Source organism: Lampetra planeri, chromosome 6 (genome assembly GCF_965212315.1).
Source record: "Lampetra planeri chromosome 6, kcLamPlan1.2.h2, whole genome shotgun sequence".
Taxonomy (NCBI): Eukaryota; Metazoa; Chordata; class Hyperoartia; order Petromyzontiformes; family Petromyzontidae; genus Lampetra; species Lampetra planeri.
Genome location: NC_136112.1, coordinates 11,916,053 through 11,928,539, shown reverse-complemented (window position 1 = coordinate 11,928,539; position 12,487 = coordinate 11,916,053). Strand labels below are relative to the sequence as shown.

At 40.9% G+C, this 12,487-nt stretch overlaps 1 protein-coding gene across 1 annotated transcript in view; it reads right to left on the bottom strand.

The window, feature by feature from the left end:
• The window catches only part of LOC144719662 (transmembrane protein 132E-like), a 202,448-nt gene that overhangs the window by 35,298 nt on the left and 154,663 nt on the right, over positions 1 to 12,487 (bottom strand). The window contains exons 4-5 of the mRNA XM_078595800.1: positions 4,137 to 4,342; positions 2,385 to 2,664 (exon numbers count right to left, since the gene is read on the bottom strand). Of these exons, the coding sequence (XP_078451926.1) occupies positions 2,385 to 2,664; positions 4,137 to 4,342 (486 nt within the window). The remainder of the gene's footprint in view (positions 1 to 2,384; positions 2,665 to 4,136; positions 4,343 to 12,487) is intronic.

Here is a 12,487-nt window from a genome sequence, read left to right as displayed (position 1 = left end):
CTCCAATCCACGTGCTCCTATTTAATTCCCACCATGTATCTCTCCATGCTTCTTCGCATATGTTTAATATTTTGTTAAAATTTTTAGCATGCATAGTTAAACACGTTTTGCAGGCACAAATGCACACACCTATGAAAGGATATGTTCACAGAGACAATCTGCTAGAGGTTCACAGGTCGCATTTCTCTGTCACCCAGCAACACTGTTATATATTATTTAAGTACATCGAGTGCTATAAAGTAAAAGGAAAAAAGGCAGACATTCATGAAAGGTTAAAATGTAAGCCATTGTTGTGCGCTGAGGTCATTCCTCAAATCCCATGTGTCTATCGATTGGCGTGAAAATGTGACCTATTGGTTGTATTAACCCATGGTGCCATCCAATTGAAGGCCTTAAGCCAAAACACGTTTTTTTGTGTATCATAACAAGAAACATATGCTGTACAAGCCACATAATTTAGTTTATATCACAATCATGTGAAATTATTAAGCAAATAGATCCCATCTGTGAAGGATGTGATCCCTGAAATGCAATGCCCCGGCGTCTACAAACTAAGCTGTGTCTGCGGCAGTAGTTACATTGGGGAAACTAAGAGACATGTCTCGGACCGTGTTCGCGAACATAAGGCAGATCTGAAACATGGTAGGACCAATACCTCGGCCGATCATTGTTTTAATGCGGTGGGCTCACGCGAAATTCATTTCTCTAAGATGAAGGTACTATGCAAACCTACAGGCCATTAACAAAGATTCGTTCATGAAGCCATCTATATATATCGACACAGACACAATTTCAGCCGAGAAGATGGGTACACAATAATCATTGGAAGGACGTTATTAACCAGTTTAAGTCATAATTGACTGTGATGTTCCCATCCAACCACCTATCGATGTTAGTTGTTATTTTCGGCTCTCTGATTTTTCCATTAACAGATTAAATTTCTCACACTAGCACAGCTACCTCACGCGCCATCCTCGAGGTTGCTGCTCGGCGATCTTACATTAACATGCTAATCTCTCACATTAACATGCTAATCTCTCACATTAACATAACCACTGTGGCCCGCTCACCGTGGAGGATGCTCGACGATCTTACATTAACATGCAAATTTTTACCTGGCAGCCCTTTGATTGGAGGAAAACTCACCACCGCCGCAAGTCGCTGCCCACCACTTACATTAACATTGGCTGCTGACATTTGAGCTATGCCCATTTCAAACCTTTATAAACAGTTGTCTTTAAAAGCTAACCCCCCTTTTCCTGATGACGACCGCTTGTGTTGCGATCGAAATGTCGTAGTTTTTAGTTATTTTTGTTATTTCTTTGAACATATCTGTGACTTTACCGAAAAACCCAAATCATGTTTTTGTAGTCATGGTATTCAAATGATGTGCCTTTGTTTTATCATGATGATCTAAATTCTAGTTAATTTGTGGTACACCTCTCTTTTCCCATGCATCTGGAAACCCCTTGATCTGCTGGCAGCGCTACACTCTTGCTGATGTTGTTTATTGCTCGTGCCACCACTAGTAGGATGCGAGTCTCAAACTTTAAAACGTTTGTTCAGGTAGGCATCCCTAACTGGCCATGCAACCACAATGCAATGCTTGCCACGTGATGCTGAACATGAGTGCCACGTGTTATTGGATGCCAACATCTATCTTTACTCTATTAGACCATGCACACACTCAGTAGCTTTATTTACTTGGCAATGGGTAATTTAAAGAGGTGTCAGAAGCGCAGGGGGAAAAACGTGTTTTAACCATTCTTAAAGGACATATCGTTAATTGCACATACAGACACCCTTCGCAGACAACTCAAATCAACAATGACCCAGACAAGTGTGTGTAAATGATGTGACCCGCAAGAGATAAAGCATCCAATTCGTATAACTTGCCCACCTCTTGCATAGTGGGACCTCTTTACGATGTTCCACTTTTATAGTTGGACACAAGACATTGCCGAAATTTATATTGGTGAAATATAGTTTTTAAAAGGTAAAGGTGCAGCCCTACGATTAGCTGCTAACGCCATTGCGGGCAGAAAGGCCTACGCTCGAGGGAGCACTGATAAGTCCCTCTAGAGGGTCTTTTGCCTTACGCTTCCAAGTGGAAGTACCCACACTTTACCCCATCAAACACAACCTGCTGATCGAATTACCGTGGCGCATCCATTTGCAATGCTCAGTGGACAGAGACGGAGGGATTTAAGAAACACCCCCATTTTAACTACCGTGCCAGCAGAATGAACCGGCTGACCCTCTGGATTACAATTCCAAGTGTGCTCACAATTGTACACCACAGCGCGCATTGTAATAATGTCTTACTTAAACATAACCTACAGGTCAGCCTGCATTGTTGCTATCTAATATTATTTCCCCTTCACCTGGATAGCCGTCATCCCTGGCACAAGCCCCACAACGACCTTGCCCCCCACCAACTGGGCGGTCCTGGTGTCTTCCACCACCATGTAGTCCAGCACCAGCTCCGTGACGTCCACCAGCCACTCGGGACTCAGCATTGGCGACTCGTGAGGACCTCTGCCATCTGCCGGCTCATCGCTGGAGGTGCAGAACATGGTCCAGATGCTCACCAGCGCATGCTGGGACTGCAACATGCAGCCACGGCCCTTGGGCTCATCCTCTTCGTCACTGCTCTCCTCGGTGCTGAGAGCATATCAGCAAGCGATACATTGTATGCAACTCAAGCTCACATAATGCATTGCCATGAATCTGTAAAGTGGTCTTTAGCGAGTAATGCAATGCTGCAATATTGTTAATCGTTTGCCGTGTCTCCCTCAAGCTTGATTTTAATAAATGAGAGCTAAGTAACTGACATCATGATGTTGCCAACACTTTAGGGGTCTGTACTGCCCCACGGCAGATATGGGGGTGTGCTTACACAGGAACTTCCTGATATGATGGTGTTGAGTTTGGTCACGTGACCAGGAAGTTACGAGTTAAGGGTCTCTAAGTCACAAGGCCAGGCAGGGGTGTCAGCCATTACATAGAGTACAAAATGGAGGCACAATTAGCATATCGGTGATGACGGGTGCATCTGTTCATTGCGGGACTTTAAAAAAGCATTGTCTGTAAGTTCGTTTATGTTAAATACTGACTTAAACCTTTCGTGACTGCAGGAATTTATATTTTTGGGGTCTTTTCGGTAAAGTCACATACATATGTTGAAAGAAAATAACAAAAAACGATGACGTTTCGATCACAAAACAAGCGATTGTCATCTAATGATGATCGTTTGTGTTGTGATCGAAACGTCATAGTTTTTTGTTATTTTCATTCAACCTATCTATGTGACTTTACCGAAATACCTAAAGAATATTCGTTTATGTTCTTATAATACTGGGAATGCTGTCATAATGTTAGGGTTGCCGTTATAATTTTGTAAATGCCTTTATAATGCTGTTGAATTGTTACGATGAATATGAGGCCTAGTTAACAACGAAGCCTGCCACTTGCATTATTCTGAATGTTATTTGTAGTTGGATAAGTCGATCCAGACTTGTGCCCATGTAACTTTAATGCGATCTTGAGAGCAAGGATGAAGAAGTATCTCATCCACAGTTCAGTGTTATATGCAGCACTGTACATTTAGGCTGCAGTATGGCGATTACACAAAGTGACCTTATTTAACATAGTAGCTATCTTGTTGTATAGCTATTCAGTGCTAATGTAGGTACCTGGTCCATCTAGGACCTATTGTTAAGATTCATGTTATCTAAGACAATGTTATGATGCTGCAGCGTTCATTCCTAGTATTGATATTGCAAGTATTAACAGATGCTGTATTTTGTGCTGTATTTTCAATCAATTTACCTCGTTTCATTCATTAAATACGTTGGAGTCAGATGTTCACCCTGGCTCTGAAGGTTTATTTAATGTGAGGTTAACTACTCGGATAGTGGTGCAACGCAGCGCCCAGAGAGGCCGAGACAGGGTCAGTGTGAGAATGCAATTCTGCACGTGCTTTCGGTATTGTGATAAATCCTGCTTCACTGTTCAACCTTTAAAGCAAGATGGATACATATCTAAGTTTGTAAATAAATTCCACGCGTATTTTGTTTATTCAGAGGACGGATAAAAGAAATACAAATTGTACTTAAATATACGAATTGATTTACCTTTTCTCGTGAAAAATAGGCACCCTCCAGCCTTTAATAACACTGAGATGAGAGTCAGACAGTTGAATTTGCAGGGGCAGCTGAGGCATCCAGACTGTCATATCCAAGGAGACACGCAGGTGTTCATTGGTGATGATGAGACGTGCCCGGGCTGAGCCTCTGCTCTCCTTGCCATTGACAAATGCCCAGCCACAGTTTTCTGACACCTGCACAGAGAAGATAAGGACCAGGTAAAACAGGTGTATATATAGGCAGGGTCAGTCAGTAACATGTCTTTCATTTAGAAGGTACAGGTTGCAGGCCCTGTAATTTCTTGTTCACACCACTGTTGGTTAAAATGTGTTTCCGTCAAAGGGAGCTCCCCCGTAAATAGTATCTGGGCCTCTTCCACACTGGCTATAGATCTTAAAAGAGTTGGAAGTACTTCCACTTTACCCCACCACATGCAACCTGCAGATCAATGAACTGTGGTGTACCCATTTATACTAAAACTGACCAGGCTTAACTGTGCTATATAGATAGCTCTTTTGCAGAAGCGACCTGGCCACAAATTATAAATCAATGATGTGGCTTATCATATGTGGAAATGTATAGCAGCCAAATGCGAGAAACGATGTTGATTCTAAATGTGGAGAAAAAAACCAGAGGACCCGGAGAAAAAATCACACGACCACGGGGAGAGAGACACGCAAACTCCAAATATACAGGCATCAGGGTCGCGATTTAACTGGCAACCTCCTGTATACCAGGTGAGGTAGTTAACATATCGCCACCATGGCACTCCCCACGGATGGTGGACATACTAGTAGGTGGACAGAGGAGGGGGGAATTAAGAATTGGTGACATCTGCTGATAATGACACCGCCGCAGCATTGACCTGAATATCTATGTATATAAAAGGGAAATTAGTGAATATGTGTGTCTGTTTGAAATGTTTAGCATACTTCCCAACATGCAACAAACTTGAAATTTGGCATGTGGGTAACTTCCAGACTGTACACAATTTAAAAAGTATAAAAATAGACTTTTGTATTTGGGGGGGGGGGGGGGGGGCGCAATAATGGATATATTTTGCATGGCAAGTGAGCGGTGACGTCTCATCTGTGATGTCACCCGCATGCGTCAGCGTTACGCAGTGTGTCTGCTGATGTGACGCATCCCCCCCCTAACCCTCCGCGTTGGCCGTGTATTCATCCAAGACAGGAATCCAAGTCCCGGGCGAAGCCAGGCAGTAAAGCTAGTATTTAATAAACTCTAACTAATATGCTTACTGCTTATTCTGACACACGCTGACTATAGGCTTATACGCTCTGGTCGAGGAAGAGGTATTACGCACATTTCACACGTCTCAATATTTTGTGGAAAATGTTGCCAAAGGGACTCTGATAAAAACCTGAGCAATGGAAATAAACTTAATGCATGTCTCAATATTGATGGAAAAAAAGTGTCAAAAGTACTTGGCTTAAAACCTGAGGAATGGAACGTTCCATCCGATTTTTGTACGATATATATGTTTTTCAGTTATAAGGAAGCCTTTGTCAATGAGTATCGTAATAGTTACCGCCAACACAGAAAATAAGGAGTTGTGTTACTGCTTTTGAGGCCATTATGTAAGGGGATAAGCAACCATTTAAATAAAACTGGAATTTGTTTAATTCTAAGTATGCATTTGTTAGAGTGATCATGAAGTGAACATGGAAGGTTTGGATTTGATTGCATTTCCCTCATATTTGACTTTTGCTTTCTCCCATCACTTCTCTTAACCCCACATTTTTACTGTGTTCTCTCGATGACTCTACAGTCATCATACAATGAACTCTAAGTTATCTGTAGATATATTATTTCGGTTTGTGGATAAACCATGCTTGAGAAAAAAAAGGTTAGAAGCATAAAATATGGTGTTCCACGCAAATTAGCGATGTACAAATATTAGTTGCGTTTAACTTGTGACTTAAGTGACCAATTACTCCAAAAAACAATAAATACAGATGAGACACTATCTCTCTCCAGCCCCATTATTCTATGTATGTAAAAAATGAATACGTTTTCATCACTGAACCTATGTGTTTTCCATTGTCGATGTCAGGGTTTCTGAAACTCCAGTCATCACGACTCAGCAAGCTACGTCTTTCCGCGTTTACCAATTTACTTTTCATTCAAATGCAAATGAACTCATTCCAAGCAGCACTTGCCCGATGATTACTAAACACGTCCCGCATGCCGCACTAAGCAATTAATGCAGTTTTGGAAGTGGAAATTCTACATTAATCACTCCAGAGGCGTTTTACCATGACAAGTGTTTTAGATGGAAGACACCGTTTTGTTATATATAAAAAAAACACAAATTTCCCCCTAAATATTGAATTTACAAGTTTTTTCCAAGACGCCAAAAAACAATGACTTAATTATATATAGGCATGAGGTATCGTTGGGTCTTTACCATCCATTTTAAAGCAGCTGGTGAATTTTAATAATGGCCTGCAGCTTCAGTGGTCTGCTATACGGTTCTTTGATGTCGAAAACTACTCTAATATGTAGCACGCTTTCCGCCACTAGAGTAATCTGCGCGGATATTGAATGTGAAGAGATGCCCACAGTATTTACGCGTATACAGTATGTATATACAACATCACAGCTATGTTTTATGAACTTGCTATTTATATAACTGCAATTATTCAAACGTCTTATGTAAAATGAAAAACATAAATTGTCCTTCAAAAATATACGCATCGGTTGGATAACCACGTTGAACAATTTTTTCTCCGTAACTTATTGATGCCTGTTGGGGGTTAGCAGCCAGAGATACATTTCACCCGAAACCTTAGATTATTGACTGGCAACAACGCCACGCCACACACGGCTGCTCCCCATCACGAGTGGAACGGACGCAGGAACACGACGGGAAGACCATCGATGACGCATGTCGACTGCGTGCATAATTGAAGTAAAAAGGCAGTGAGTCAGAAGTCGCTCAATAAAGAAGGCAATACGGTCGGTAGAAGGCATCACAGCAGGTACATCAAAAAAGAGTAAAGCACACGAAGTGGCAACGTGTGCAGAAACCGTGAACACTGCTTAGCGAAACAGATTTCATTATGGTTGGAGAGATTGAGGCACCTTGAGGATGTAGTGTCAGTCAAATGAACAGAGTCCAAGAGGGATGCATGTGGATCTGAGACCAACACGCTCTCCAAGGCAGCAAGGCACGTGGGAAAGGGGAGCGTCACGCAGTGTTGGTGCAGAGGAGGGGAGAACGGTACAATGGGCAGTGGGACGGTTGGTAGGCGTGTAACGATGCGTTGTTGCATCTGCAACAATCAATTCTTATGCTCACCAATACGGAACGTGCATAGAATCGCGCATGTGGATTATATTCTATCCTTATGCATGGCAATATGTTCAGATGCTAAACACCATTGCCGAGGTATGGGGGAGGGTAGCCTTCTCGCGGTGACCCATCTATTTCGTGTTTTCTGTGTTACCTTAAGCACAATTAATACTGTCATCGAGGTGAAATGGACGTCGTTAATTTGAATCGTGTTTGTGAAGATGAATTAAGATGGCTGCAATGTATGTATGTTGAACTTCTTTCGCACCGTACGTAGCCAATCATGCTAATCGGAGGTGCGAGATGTATAGGCAAAGGGTATGCTCACGTGACAATTAAGCGAACAAAACTGCTCAAAGTGAAAAAAATATATAATTTAATGATATTACAACCTTCAATTGTAACAATTTATCACGGTCCTTCCAGCATAATATCCTTCCATATTCTCTCAAGTCATATTATCCCATCTAATTATTAATTCCAATTGGCTTGTCCAATATAATCACACACATACATGCGGATCATTTTTTTAAAATTAGAAAGCACTTTAATCAATCCATTGATAAGTACAAACTTTATCATGACCTGTGGGTGTAAATTTTCTACTAATATAAATTTCTATTGTAATTAATTTTCAAATAAGATTAGAAAATTACGTGCATTTTAATTGACAAAGGAGCATTAAACATTTCAACAAAATGTGACACGTGCTTTTCTTATAAAGAATGTTCATAAATTAACTTTGTATGTATAATATCCAATGTTTAATAAGGGGGCGGAGGAGCATTGGTGTAGTCGATAGTGCATGGGACCATGAACCTTGGCAACTTCCGTTTGATTCCAGGTTACAGATAACACAAATGGTAATTGCTATCTGAAGCAGCCCTTTCCCTCCCAACTGACCAGTGTGTTCAAGTATTGTATAACAACTTCCATTCCTGACACGGCACAGGGAGGCCTTCATCCAGCAGTGGAATGACACAACGATGGTAATTATTCATAGTAAAAAGGTTTATGCCTGCCTAAAAATTATGTTGTCGTCATGTGAGTAGCAAATATGATGCCTAACCACGTCTCTTGGGAAAAAAACTGGCTGAGGTAAATGGGGTAGAGGATAATATTTCATTCTCGCAGTGCCATTCCGTTAAACCGTTATTGTGCAATTTCTCGACACCATGTTTATTTGTAGTCATTTATTATGTTTTGTTTAAGTTGATATATGTTTAAGATTTCGCCCAAAAAAACTATTACTTTCCGTTAACAATCATTTCCATTTTGTACTAATAATATACCAATACTAGATATCTCTCAAGGATGTTGAACTGATTATTTCTGAAAGAAAACAAATACACAAATATAATTAGTTTACAAAATTTCCCAAAAAGTAATTTTGATGCCCTCTTTAAAAAGTGTGTTGTTTGGTTGAGAAAGTATAAAAAGAGTTATATTTTCACAAAACAATGTACTTCATCTCACATTCTTCTGTTCATATGTCCATAAAATATTAAAAGAAAAAAAATCCCCACCCACACTTGCTCCTGTTTTACTCTCTGAGCCTCGGGCATTTATAACTGAATTCCAAACTTTCTTTGTGTTGAACAAAAAAAAAACCCAACTGCCAGCTGGAATTCAATATTATCATGGTCACAGGGTCACCGTTTTGTAAGAAGATGGGGCTTCAAAGACAGTGACATAAACTGCCAGGGACTTCACATACATCCTCTAAACTTCCCATTCAAATGTTCTAAGCCAAACTGCATGCCAAATGTATGCAGGACGTATGTATACACATTTCTAAAATCACAACTACATACTTTAAAAAGCAGACATTCATTCTAACGCGGAGATTTAATGACTTGCATCACAACAACAATACTGTAATCGCCATTCGCCACTAAGTGGCGGTGACGTCACCACGGCGCTTATGCCAGGCTATGTGCAATTTAAGCATAATCAGATACAGTGACACACCCTAAGGCCAAACAAGGGCCTCATTGAGTCTCGAGACACTTTCTCAAAGAAAATTCTGCTTTGAGATATTGAGCAAATTATTGTTTTCCCCATTCAAGGACCCAGAACATGGACATCACAGAGCGAGATACACATTGCAAACATGAAGTCGAACCCGGAACAATGCATCCTAAAATCAGGGAGGTGGGGGGGAGGGCATCTAGAGGCTCTTGGGCTCATTGCCTTACCACCGTAGGGGGCAACGATCAGGAGTATGAGATTAACGGTGAAGGGGGAGAAGAGGGGGAGGAAGGGGATTAATGTAACCAAACAAAACAGGACGTAAGGTAACATAAGCGCGACGTCTGGGTTTATCCATATTGTTTTCCCCTAGAAGCAGCGGTCGTCAGGTGCTCACTACCATGTTTAAGTGTCAGGAGTCCACCCCCTTGCCCCGGCCCCCACTGTTCTGGTTATTCACGCTGGGTTCAGTCGAAGCAGGGAACACATGGCCTCATATTTTCCATTTAGCTTATCGCTGAGGTGCTCTATGCCCGCCAAGGCAAGGAGAGTTCTGTGCCAGTCCCCAAGAGGGGGGTTCATGATCTTTCCAATTCGCCAGTATAGTGTTTCTTGCTCCAATATAGAAGGTATTGAGTAAGGCCCTTATGGTGTATCGATATCCCTCTAAGTTTCAAGACCCACAGGGTTGATTCCCCTGAGGGCCTCAGCTGTGTGCCACAGATCTGATCAAAGTAATGTCATATCCTGGTAAAATGTTTAAATATCTGGGCACATTCAGAAGCCATGCAGGTATGTCTGTACCATGCCGTGCGGGCATCTTGGGCGATTAGAGGAGGAATTGATGAATGTGGCTCTCCTGTCATTGGTCAGGGAGGTCCCATGCATGAATTTGAATTGGGTCGTTGGGCCAATTATTTTAATGATGAGTGTTTTGGCATTTTACAGAAAAACAAGTACTTTACTTTGTGAAACACCCACTCATGAGAAGGTTGACATGTGATACTGCTATCTCCTGGACAGACCGCTGCCTACAACACCTGGCAAGCCCTGGTGGTTACCCATCCAAATACCAACCAAGCTCAAGCTACCTATTTGAGCTATTATTTGTCGCCGGGTCGTTTCTGAAAAAATATCTATATAGCTCAATGGGGCTTACCTGGTAAATTTTAAATAGTTTAATGTATTGTGTTTTAGTTTCAAGCTTGCGTAGCTTCTCAGATCTGACAAGAATTGGGTGCATTTAGTGTGGCTTGGACTGTAGATAAAGTAAGTGCAGTTAGATTTCAATACAGGGATGCATCTCTCATAAATACACTAATTATAATTAATTGAATAACACGTTTAACATTTTGTATAAAAACTTCAGTGGCAAACCAAGTCGTTTGTTGATACCAGAGGGGATAAAATATTATTTACTCTTCAAACTATTTTATTTTTACCAGGTAAGGCCCACTGAACTACATAGCTGTTTTTCAGAAGCAACCTGGCCATAAATGGGTTATGTGGAAAGTTATAGCAGCCAAATACTCTCTAAACACATGTTTCTAAATTTGGAGGGATAAACTGGAGGACCCGAAGAAAAATCCATGCGACCACGGGGAGAACATGCAAACTCCAAATATACAGACATCAGTTGGGATTGAACCCACGACCTCCTGTATACCAGGCAAGGTAGTTAACATCTCTCCACAAGACACAACAAAGTAAGACACAAATTTACCGAGACCATGTGCTCTCTGCTATCACCACACACAAGCCATATAGCATTGCTAGCTCCTAACCCAGGGGTTCTAATACTCTCTCACACTTGAGACCCTCTATCTATTCTGATTATAAGCTGGACCTTGCTGTCAATCCCATTCTCCATGACCTCATGAATTTTACTTCCAATATTGAGCTGTAATCTAATAAAAATTGTGTTTGCTTTCTCAGATGTAGGAATCTCAATTTACTTTTTTCTAAGTTGGTGAAATAAAAACCATTAATATATATTTTTTCCATGCAAAAAATACGTGACTATGACAATCTACAGCCATCTGGTGCCCTCCTCAATCCCAAAATGATGCATGTTTTGCATCCCCTGGTGGCCCTATGCCTCCCACCACAGTCAGTCAAAACTGGCACGACTCATAATTTGTTTTCTGCAAGCTGGTGTTATTGATCCAAGATCGCTTTGCATTAAAGATTTTTTTTGCACAAAATGGGCCTTATTCATTTCTTGGCAGAAAGGTAGTTATTGCCACCAATATTTGGTGAAAGAAATTGCGGCAAAAAAGTGGACTGGTATTTTCTACACATCTTGACTTTTTCCCCACGATACATTATATGCAGCAGACAGTCTAAATACAGCAAACTGAACATTCCCTGCAGTGCATATAATGCGATTGTTTTTAGGACTTTGAGCCTAAAATTTTAGGAGCTAAAACAATATATTATAATAATAGAAGGTACGAGAATCATATGATACTTTAGCTTGAAAAATAATAATTTCATTGACTTATCTGCACGGATGTATATACAGTACTGTGTCGCTATGAAATCAAACTGCAAACTAAGTTACCAAACTGCAAGAATGATATATGTTTTTAACTATATATGATTACACTTGTCGACTGCAGTAAATTCTAAACCACATATATACAGTACATATAAGTTCTGTACGACATGGCTGATACTATATCATACAGGCAAGAACTTGTGGGATACATTTCTACATTGTGTCACTAAAAAATCAGCAGAAAATGTAACCTACCAAAATAGTATGATAATGTTATACTTAAAAGCATATGGTTATGAATTCACTTTTAGATTGCTGTAAATTTGGATATTGCCTCTTTACATTTTTGCTCATATAAGTTATGTATGGTTGACACTGTATAGGCTAGAGCCTATGGTTGAATGCATCAACTGCAACATGGTAATAAATGTGTGCAGAATACCAAAGGCTTACGGAATTACACAGCATAGCTCAATACCCCCCCCCCCCCCCTTGAAGTACGATGTACAATTTCTCCATCAAACTGAGTGCCAAGCCGCCCACTGCAGGTCA